General features: G+C 36.6%; 1 protein-coding gene across 1 annotated transcript; it reads left to right on the top strand.

Moving 5' to 3' along the window:
• The first annotated feature begins 2,093 nt into the window (after window positions 1–2,093).
• Window positions 2,094–6,179, top strand: LOC141294040 (zinc finger MYM-type protein 1-like). Its single transcript, XM_073826118.1, has 3 exons — window positions 2,094–4,187; window positions 4,544–4,643; window positions 5,488–6,179. Exons 1-3 carry the CDS (start codon window positions 2,680–2,682, stop codon window positions 6,013–6,015), a joined length of 2,136 nt encoding a protein of 711 aa, XP_073682219.1. The 5' UTR covers window positions 2,094–2,679; the 3' UTR covers window positions 6,016–6,179.
• The last annotated feature ends 5,551 nt before the right edge of the window (window positions 6,180–11,730 follow it).

Below are 11,730 nucleotides of genomic sequence, written 5' to 3'. Positions count from 1 at the left end.
CTCAATCTGATCTGTGATAGGTTAAAATATTTAACCCAACAGTCGGGTTAGTCCATATTTTGTTCCAACTTTGGATCAAATATGGACTAATCCAACTTTTGGGGTAAAAAATTATTGAAAAAAGTTAACCCAGAAGTTGGGTTAGTCCACATTTTGACCCAACTTTGGATGGACTGTCATGGATGTCCCAGAGGAGTTTTGGTCATGACTCCTCATCGGTTAGACTTTGGGGTAGCATCTACATCTCAGGCTGATCTGTGATATGTAAAAAAATTAACCCAACAGTTGGGTTAGTCCAAATTTTGACCCAACTTTGGATTAAATATGGATTTACACAACTTTTGGGTTAAACATTTATTTGAAAAAGTTGACCCAGAAGTTGAGTTAGTCCATATTTTGACCCAACTTTGGATGGACTGTCATGGACGTCCCAGAGGAGTTTTGGTCATGACTCCTCCTCGGTTAGGCTTGGGGCTAGCATCTACATCTCAGTCTGATCTGTGATAGGTTAAAAAATTTAACCCAACAGTCAGGTTAGTCCATATTTTGATTCAACTTTGCATCAAATATGGACTAATTCAACTTTTGAGTTAAAAATTTATTGAAAAAGTTAACCCAGAAGTTGGGTTAGTCCATATTTTGACCCAACTTTGGATGGACTGTCATGGACGTCCCAGAGGAGTTTTGGTCATGACTCCTCCTCGGTTAGACTTTGGCGTCTACATATCACAGATCTCAGGCTGATATGTAAAAAAAAATTAACCCAACAGTTGGGTTAGTCCATATTTTTTACCTAAATTTGGCTCAAATATGGACTAACCCAACTCTTGGGTTACAAAATATAATTGAAAACGTTAACCCAGTGATTGGCTTAGTCAGTTCATATTTTGACCCAACTTTGGATGGACTGCCATGGACGTCCCAGGGGAGTTTTGGTCATGACTCCTTCTCGGTTAAGCTTGGGGGTCATCTACATGATTACATGTCAGGCTGATCTGTGACGAACTTTGGCTCAAATATGGTAGAACCCAACTTTTGGGTTAAAAATATAATTGAAAAATCTAACAAAAGAGTTGGATTAGTCCATACTTTCAACCAACTTTGGCTCAAATATGGACTAACCCAACTTTTGGGTTCAAAAAATGTAATTGAGAAATGTAACCCAACAGATAGTTTAGTCAATTTTTTGACCCAACTTTGGCTCAAATATGGACTAACCCAACTTTTGGGTTAAAAAAAAAATAGTGACTGCAAGAACTGAATGTTGTTAATGTTGTGGATAATCTCCCAGTTGTGTAAATGTAGATGTTTATCACTTTGAATCAAGTTAGTTAACCTTGGGTTAACTTTTTTAACCCTAGGATAAGCATAGTGTGAAAACCTTATGGAGGTCATTGGGTAAATTACGGATTTAACTCTAGCTAGTTGATCATTATTCTCATCTAAGGTTCACATTTCATAGCAGTAAATGTGCTAAATTTATTGTCTTCGCTTATTTACATTCACCATGACTTGAAGAGAAGAGAACAATCATTGCTAAATTATGCGAATAATAAAATGCAATTAGCCATGTGCTATAATTATGCACTGTTGGAGTAGCATAATAAATAATCTAATAAACTTTCATAAGGGAGAAGAAAACACTATATAGTTTGCTGTTAGTGTCCAATAACTTTAGCTTTAGCTGATTTACATGTAGCTAGCTAAATTAGACAGCTGCCAACATTCCAATCATTTTGGAAGTGAACTAATCCTTTAACAAAAAACATTTTAATAGTTTAGTTTTAGTTCACAATAACAACCCTGCACTTTTCCGATGTAAAATCTGGTTCCTGAGGCAAAACAAGTCTAAATTTTACTCTTACTGTAGAAAGACTAAAATTATATCTTATGGCCTGGATCTCCTCTAAATGCTAGTTTTGATGTTTCTGCATCCATGGCTCTCTGAGTGAATCAGGTTAACCATGCCCTCACAGAAAACAGACAAAATGTATTTGCTTGCTCCCTGTTCAGCAGTTGTAAAATCAATAGCCAGGAAAGTGACACGCAGCAATGAAAACACTTGTAGGATTTACACCCGAGAGACGAGTTACAAGTGCGCATCCACAGGGAGTACACACGAGCCGAGGTCAGAGAAAGTGTGACAGGAAGTTGAACTCCAGGCCTCAGGCGCTGTATACGGACAAAAGACCTGAATATTGACTCAGCATAATAGGTGTGTATGAATTCTGACATGTTATTCTGCTAGAACAGTTCTTGTTGATATTTTGACATTGAGCGGAAAGCAGTCCACACTTAACACCAGGGGCGGCTGGCCCATGGTGGGCGATAGTGCATCGCCCCTCCTTGAGCCAGACGAAAAAAGAGAGGAGAAAAAGAGTCTTATTGGTCCTAGTCTGCATATTACTGTACCAATCAAAAGCCTGAATGTCACTTTCCAACCTAAAACCCCGCCCCTTTGGGGCGATCTCAGTCAGATTGAAAATCGCCCCAGCCGGTCTCATAGAGTTATATTGTGAGATTTTTTTTTTCGAATTTTGAACCCTACAATGCATTTCAATGGGCACTGGGAGGGCTCGCCCCAACGTGATTTCGTAATACGCACTGATGCGTGCTCGAAGATGCGTACAATACGCACGCGGGTAGCGAGACCGCCAGACCGACTTCGACATCGACATAATGGCGAGCAACATGAACTCCATCGTGTCATTGAGGGATTTACCGTTCAGTCGTCGAAACAATGTGGATAAATTGGCTTTAAAAGAATTAGGACCACCCAGACCAAATTTAAATATCAAGCAGGTATCAAAAAAAGCGGGGAAAACATACTGCCGCGGATTTTCCCGGAGCTGGTATGGGCGGAAAACATGGATGGCGGGATGTGAAGTGGCTAACGCTCTGTTCTGCTACCCCTGTGTCCTGATTCACCCTGATGCCAACACGGACACCGCCTGGACAAAGACAGGTGTCACTGATATGCACCATCTCTCTGAGAAGGCCAGAAAACACGAAGCATCAAAGATGCATATGGACAGCTGCCTAAAACTGGCGGCCTTTGGGAGAGTCAACATCTCAACGCAGCTGGATGAGAGCTACAGGATAGCTGTGCGCCGTCACAATGATGAGGTGAGCAAGAACCGGCATATCCTCGGCCGCCTTATTGACTGCGTTAAATTCTGTGGCGTGTTTGAGTTAGCGTTGCGAGGCAAGGATGAACGGGAGGGGTCCGGCAGCAACCCTGGGATTTTTCGCGGACTGGTCGACTTAGTGGCGTCGCTGGACGAGGTGTTTGAGGAGCACTTAAGAACGGCCACGGTCTTTAAGGGCACGTCAAAGACTGTGCAGAATGAGCTGCTGGATTGCATGGCATCTGTCATCAGGGAACGTATTGTGGAAGAGGTTAAGTCAGCTAGATTCGTGGCAATCCAAGCAGATGAAACCACAGACGTGTCTACACAGACTCAGCTGGTGCTTGTGTTGAGATACATCGATGGGAAACATGCGGTGCAGGAACGGTTCTTCGAATTTGTCCCCATCTTGTCCACAACAGCCGGCTCCATAGCCGATGCAATTTTGGAGAGACTGAACAGCATTCTCACCGAGGAAGAGAAAAGCAAACTTATTGCGCAAGCTTACGACGGTGCCAGTGTGATGAGAGGTAAAACGGCGGGTGTGCAGCAAAAGGTACGGGAAGAGTACAAAAATGCCCATTATTTGCATTGTTATGCACACCAGCTAAATTTAATCATGCAACAAGCCACTTCTCACATCCCAGCAGTGAGAGTTTTTTTTTCTGACTTGGGTGGGATTTCTAGTTTTTTTACCCGGTCACCCAAACGCACGGCCCTTCTCGACCAGATTGTTGCACACAGGCTGCCTAGAGCATCATCCACAAGATGGAACTTCAACAGCAGGATCGTGAGCACTGTCTATGAGAACCTAGGTGACCTCATAGTGTGTTTTGAGACCATCAGGGCAGACAGCTCATTTGACAACACAACAGTGAGGGAGGCATCTGGCTTCCTGAGGATGCTGCAGGACGAAGATTTCTGTTTTTTCCTGCAGTTGTTTCATCAAATCATGCCTCATGTTGACATGATGTACCAACAGCTGCAGAAGAAGGACATTGACATGGTCTTTATCAAACGTGCCCTGGAGAACTTCACCTGCAGCATTCAGACCATCCGGTAAGAAAATACAATACTGTATTTATAATAATAATTATGCACATGTTCATTACTAAATGTCTGCATGTTGTGATGATGATGCTAATAATGTACAGAAACTCAAAAGTAATTAATTTAGTCACTTGCATTTTCTGTTTCATTTATTATTATTATTATTATTATTATTATTTTTGCAGTTTCATCACCTTATTTACATAAGTTATTTAAGCTCATCTAGAAATATAGACCCCCCCCCCACCCCCAACCATTTCCAGAGAGCAGATGCAAAAAACTATTTCTATTGCTTAGACAGGAATTGTTGATAATGACATACTGTTTCATTCATATTCTAACATTTTTTATCTGTCTCCCTTCAGGGACCGAAGCTCCTCTCAACAGCAGGAGGAAGAAACACCAGGTACCACAGGCTCAAGGAGAGCCTTAGGAGAACGGGAGAAGCAGAGGCTGTCTAAAGAGGTATATGCATTCACTACTGACCAATGATGTAGGCATACTCAAGTGCTGGAACCAAGTGATAGAAAATCACAACCTCTATTTTTACAGTTAGATATAATAATGGATGTTAGCTGTTTTTTTTCTTCACCCATTATTTATCCATTATACTCACAAGGATACAGTATTCTATGGAGGACCAGGATAGTCATTGAAAAATCACTACAGCATTGTGATGAGTAATTAATTGTGAAATAAAAATATAGATTGTGAAATATAATTTCAAATTCAACAATTAATACAAAAAGAAATCAATCTAGCAAAGCATTTTGTAATTGCACATTTTAAACTGAAATATTAAAGAGGAATTGCAAACTGTGTATTCGTTGAATGCTGCGATTTGAACTTTTTTTTTCAAATCCTGTTTCTAAAAGGAGAATTAAATAACAATTCATAAATTTGATTATAAATACCTTTCAATTTTATAAATTAAACAAAGTTATTCATTTTCTACATCCATTTTCTTTCCCCCCTCGGATTTCCAAATCCTTCTCCAATCGCATTTCCTAAATGGTTTACCTTCTCTATTTCGCAATTGCGTGACCCTCCTGGTCCCTGAGCACACTGAAAACCAAGTTAAACCAATCACAGCTGTTCCTTGAATGTAACCAGCTCTCATTGGTTAGACAGCCATATTTACGTCACAACATGACATGGACCTTGGTGAGCTGTGCATGGACCACAATGCGCACTTTGTAACTTTGAGACTGTAGATACAGTAGATCATGGCCACATTCTTGCCAACACCAGTAGAATATTGTCTTTACAATTGTGTGTTACTGATGATACGTTTTTATAATTTTAACAGATCTGTGACACAATCCTGAGCCATGCCAGAGACAGGTTTTCCTTCACCAGCCACCTTGTGAGTGCCGTACTGCTAGAGGGAGGGTTGTTTGACCAGCACCAGCAAACATTCCCTGAAGAGGCTCTGAATACCACCGTGAGGGCATACCCCATGCTACACAAGGAGAAGCTCAGGACTGAACTTTCTCTGATCTATGAAAGTCCAGACTTCAGGGGCTGCTGTGGTGCACTGGCTATGTACCAGGTTCTACAGAGCTACAACCTCCAGGAAACCTTCTCTGAGACTGTGGTGCTGTTGAACATTCTCATAACCACTCCAATGACAACAGCTGAAGCTGAGAGGTGTTTCTCCACCTTAAAGAGAATCAAAACATTCCTGAGAAATACAATGGGACAGGAACGTCTGAATGCATTGGCCATGCTTTCGATGGAGAGGGAACTTGTCAGGAACATGCCTGATTTTAACGAGAGGGTAATTGATCACTTTGCTTGCTTAAAAGAGAGGCGAGCAAAATTTCAGTACAAGTGATGTGTGTTATTAAATGGTGTATTGTTTATGTTATATGTTGCATTCTCCAAATGTTGAATTTTAAATAGTTGTATTGATTGCATATTGGCAGCCAAATTTATGTTCTGGAAAGATTTAATTAATTACAGTTTTAATATGAGAAATAAAAAGTCTTTAATTGTGAAGCTGTATTGCTTTTTTTTAGGGCAAACTAGTTGATGACAATGTGTCTCTTGATGGCCATGGTGGAAGTGTTTCAGTGTATTTGAGACCATTGCGATAAATTTAATATAGCTATTCAAAATACTGTACAGTTTGTACAATACATGCCTGATGTTGCCATATAGGAACAGGGAAACCAAATCAAACAATATTTTATCATGATTTTACCCATTAAAGCGGCTATCTTTGCCATCATCGGAACAGTTGCCCCCCCAGAGATATTTGTCAGGAGCCGCCACTGCTTAACACACTCTTTCACAAGAGCTGACAGCCATTAATTTCCACAGCAGTTGTCTCATATGGACTTACAAAGAAAGTGGCCGTGTATTGATCGGACCTGATGTTGTAATGCTGAATTATTAATAAAGAAGGGAAGTGCCTGCTGTGAAACAGGTTTGAAGCCACAAGAACGAGTTGTGGAGCATCTTAAACAAATCAGTTCCAGCTGCTGTTGGCTTGATATTCTTCCAGACAGAGTTTTCAGAGTATTGTTGTGGCTGGACTGAAAAGTGTTTGTCGATGAAATCCTAAGAGTCTTTTTTTTTTTTTTCATTTCAGTCAAAATGACCCTAACGGAACAGCTGGACACCAGCAAGTGATCCAGATACACCTGGAAGAGAACGGACCTTTGAAACCCTTGCTGTAAGTGATCTTTTGATTATTCACTTGTTGCTAGTTTAGTACTTCCTTCACCAAATCTGTGACATGTTGAGTAAGAGCTTGTAGACTAGTGTGCATTTCAGCTTGGACATGCTTAACTATTTCTGATAACAAGATCACCAAGTGTCTTCCTTTAAAAGTGACTGCAATTATGTCTTTAGTCCAAAGGGTTCTTAGTCAAAGTATGTCCTTTTTAAACAAAAAAGGTATTAATTTTTAAATACACTGTAGTACTATCCCCATTTTTAAGTAATTTATAAGTGTAATAAATTAATAGTTTTATTCAGCAGTGACATTAAATTGATCAAAAGTCACTGTAAAGACTTTTACATATGTTAAATAAAATAATAAAAACATGTTATTTTAAAATGTATATTCATCAGAATTTTGCGAGTTTCCAAATTTAAAAAATAAAAAAATTGTAAGCAGCACAGCTGTTTTCTCTGGAAGCCCGTTTCCGCCACTGAATAAAAAAGGTTGTTGCGACTTTTTATCTCACAATTATGACTTTTTGTTCTCAGAATTGTCATAGAAACTTGTGAGTTATAAAGCCAGAATTGCGTTATTCTCGCAATCTTGCAATTTAGATTTTTTTTTCTCACAAATTGACTTTTTCTCGCAAATGCAAGTTTGTATCTTGCAATTCTGATATATTTTTTTTTTTGTGAGATATAAAGTCTATTTTGAGGGGGAAAAAAGATTGATATTCTTAATAACAGATTTTTTTCTTGAAAATGCGAGTTTGTATCTCGCCATTCAGATTTTTTTTTTTTTCGAATGTCTGTCTTTTTTTTTTTGCAAATGTGAGTTTGTATCCCGCAATTCAGATTTTTTTTCTGGCAATTTAGACTTTTTTCTCAGAATTGTGAGATATTAAGTCCAATTTTGAAGGAAAAAAGACTGATATGAGATTTAGATTTTTTTTCCTTGCACTTGAACTGAACATATCTGTCTTTTTACCCCCTCAAAATTAGACTTTATATCTCACAATTCTGAGAAAAAAGTCAGAATTGCGAGAGAAAAAAAATCAGAATAGCAAGATAAAAACTCGCATTTGCGAGAAAAAGTTAATTTGTGAGAAAAAAAATCAGAATTGCAAGATACAAACTTGCATTTGCAAGAAAAAAGGTCAGAATTTTGTCTTTATATCTTTCAATTCTGACTTTATTACTCGCAAGTTTATATCATAATTCTGAGAACAAAAAGTCATAATTGTGAGATAAGAAGTCGCAATGACCTTTTTTATTTTTTATTCAGTGGCGGAAACGGGCTTCCAGAGAAAACAGCTGTGCTGCTTAGAATTTTTTTTTTTTAATTTGGAAACTCGCAAAATTTAATATGCCACTGCTGAATAAAACTATTAATTTATTACACTTATAATGACTTTTTTCACACAAATGCGAGTTTGTATCTCGCAATTATGACCTTTTTTCTCAGAATTGTGGGGTATAAAGTCCAATTTTGAGGGGGAAAATATGTTTATATCTCACAATTCTTACTTAACTGATTTTTTTCTTGCAATTCTGACTTTTTTGTATCTCACAAGTCATATTTTTTTTCTCGGAATTCTGACTTTTTTCTCGCAAATGCAAGTGTGTATCTCTCATTTCAGATTTTTTTCTCGCAATTCTGACTTTTTATCAGAATTGTGAGATATAAAGTCCAATTTTAAGAGGAAAAAAGACTAATATGTTCTCAAAATTGCGAGTTATGCCTCACAATTCTTACTTAACTCGCAAGTCATAATTGTGACATGTAAACTCGCAATTCTGAGAAAAAGTCAGAATTGTGAGTTTATATCTTACAATTCGAACTTTATTTCCCAGAATTGCAACTTTATTTTTTAGAATTGTGAGTTTGTCCTGTAAATTTGACTTTATAACTTGCAAATCTGACTTCATTTCTCAGAATTCGAGTTTATATCTCACAATTCTGAGGAAGAAAGTTATAATTGCAATATGTAAACTTGCAGTTGTGAGAAAAAGTCAGAATTGTGAGATAAAAAGTCACAATTACCTTTTTATTTTATTTTTTAGTGTCGGAAACAGACTTCCATAGTTTTCAACATTGATTTTAAATAAAAATACAACAATTTAGCATCACAGGTATAGAAGGAAAAAATTAGATGTAATTTTATTTGGACACGGAATTCGTTTACTTGCTGGCAAAATCATGATGTTTCCAATAATGACTGTCACTCATGCCGTCGAAAATCACCAACTCTCATTGAAAATGAATGACTTCCGTCTCTTTGTCGCTGCAAAGTGTGAACGCCCTTGAGGAGACAGAAAACCAGTTACTTGTCAGACCAACCCTGTTTTGTCTGCCTTTTTGCATAATAGCCACTATACAGTAATTGTACACTTGCGCAAACATAAATATATACAAACAAACAGCACTGTCAGGATAAATTACACTGAAAGCATTTAATTAATTAGTCTTAAACTACACCATATAACAGGTAGAGAATAAACACATCAGGATTTCCTTGATTTCCTCTATAAATTTACTAAAACATTCCTCCTAGACAAAGAAAACGCACTTATCACTTACCTCTCTCAAGATCCCACTCTCCTCCGGATCGATACAATATTGAGTGGAGAGCCAATAGCACATTAATGAGGGTCAATGCAATTCAACCGAGATCCACCCAGGATTTCTTTTTATTAATTTCCTGATACAACACAGGAAGCCGCTGGAACAACCCCGCTGTTTGCAGCGATGGCTAAATAAAGCCTTGATAATTAGCACCGGGATGTTTCTAGTGTGGGTTTCATGTCCTAATGTAGTAATTGTTATTGTCGTGTGCGTGTTCCCACTTCACGCTAATGATTGTGAGTGTTTTTATGTCCTCATTTGATCTGTGTGTTCATGCTCTGTTCCATATGTGTTTATGTGATGTTCTTTGCTTCTGAGGCTCATAATGACTTGCGTATGGCTATAAACTGACTGCGGATGGTAGCGTGCACTACAGCAAGCTTTTCAAGATGGAAGCTTTAGCCACCGGGCGGCTCTAGGGGAGTGTAAATTCATCTTGCTGGTCGGTGGATCGAAGGCTTTTGGAGTTGGCCTGGTCGTCCCAGGAAGAAGATCAATATGATTGACCTGGGACTGCAGGCCTGCATCCACCAACAAACTCTTTCTCTTTCCTCCTCTCTTCGCCACTCCGATCACATTCTTTGTGAACCATCGGCCTGTTTTTAAACTGCAACCTCAGGGGTGCGGCCTTGCGACGGTGCCAGTTGGGAATAAAAATAGCTGCGCCCCGAATGCCTGTGTGCTTCCTTCCCATAATCCCTCAGTTTTTCAGCAGTTTGAGCTCAGTTTATTGGTTTGAAAATGATTTCTCTGTATTGGTGCGTTGAACGCCGAACGCACATGAGAAGTTTGTTTCGGTATCAGAAGCTGGGATGGCTCAGTGGCTTTGTGTTTGTGCTCACAGGAGCTCTGATTCAGAAATGAACGGCAAGGCGGGTGGCAGGGGGCCCGTGAACAAAACCAGTGAAGCAAACAGCAACGCCAACAATCTCAGCATGGTTTCTGAGATGCCCCCGGACTCCCAGAACTGCACACGGGTCAGTACAGCTCCTGTACATTAACTTGTTTCTAGAAATAGGCATTATAGTAATTATTTTTTATAATTATTGTTATTAGTAGTAGTAGTAGTTAATATTAATAATATAGTTAATAATAATAATATTTTTTATTTTATTATTATTAAATTCATTTTAAAATGAAATATTCTTCTTGCATATGGACCTCAGCTAATGTAAACCAACCTTCATGAACTTACTTTAACAAAGAATAATAAATACTGTAATATTTAAATGTTTTATTATTTTGTTATTATGATTATTATTGAGTATGATTTTTTTAAATAGGATTTTTATTGTATCTGTTAATATTATTTAATGTGCCTCAACTAACATAAACTAACCTTTATGAACGTACATTAACAAAGATTAATAAATACTGTAGTATTTTAATGTTTTATTATTTTGTTGTTATGATTTTTTTAAATATGATTTTTTTTCTTGTATCTGTTAATATTATTTAATGGACCTCAACTAACTTAAACTAACCTTTATGAACTAACATAAACAAAGATGAATATATACTGTAATATTTTAATTTTGTATTATTTTATTATTATAATTATTATTAAATATAATTTTTAATTAAAGCTTACTTTAACAAAGAATAATAGATACTGCAATATTTATTTATTTATTTATTTTTTGTTATTATGATTTTTTCTTGTATCTGTTAATATTATTTAATTGATGGACCTCAGCTAACATAAACTAATCTTTATGAAATAACATTAACAAAGATGAATAAATATTGTAAGATTTTAATTTTGTATTATTATTATTATTATTATTTATTATATATATATTTTTAAATATTTAATATGTATTAAATACGTATTTTTCTTGTATGTTGTATTATTTAATGGACCTCAGCTAACAAAAATTAACCTTTATGAACTAACATTAAAACAATTATTAAATACTGCAATATTTTAATTTTGTATTATTTTATTATTATAATTAATAATGAGTATGAATTTTTAAGTATTATTTTGTATCTTGTATTATTTAATAGACCTCAACTACCATAAATTAGCCTTTATAAACTAACATTTAAAAAATATTAAATACTATTACTATTATTATAATTATAAATTAGTATGAATTTTTAAGTATTGTTTTTTTTGTATCTGTGAATATTATTTATTGGACCTCAGCTAACATAAACTAACATTTATGAACTAACATTAACAAAGATGAATATATACTGTAATATTTTGTTTTTTAATTATTTAATTATTATAATTATTAATAAATATGA

This window comes from Garra rufa, chromosome 20, assembly GCF_049309525.1.
Source record: "Garra rufa chromosome 20, GarRuf1.0, whole genome shotgun sequence".
NCBI classification, from domain to species: domain Eukaryota; kingdom Metazoa; phylum Chordata; class Actinopteri; order Cypriniformes; family Cyprinidae; genus Garra; species Garra rufa.
This window is presented reverse-complemented; position numbering and strand designations above follow the sequence as displayed.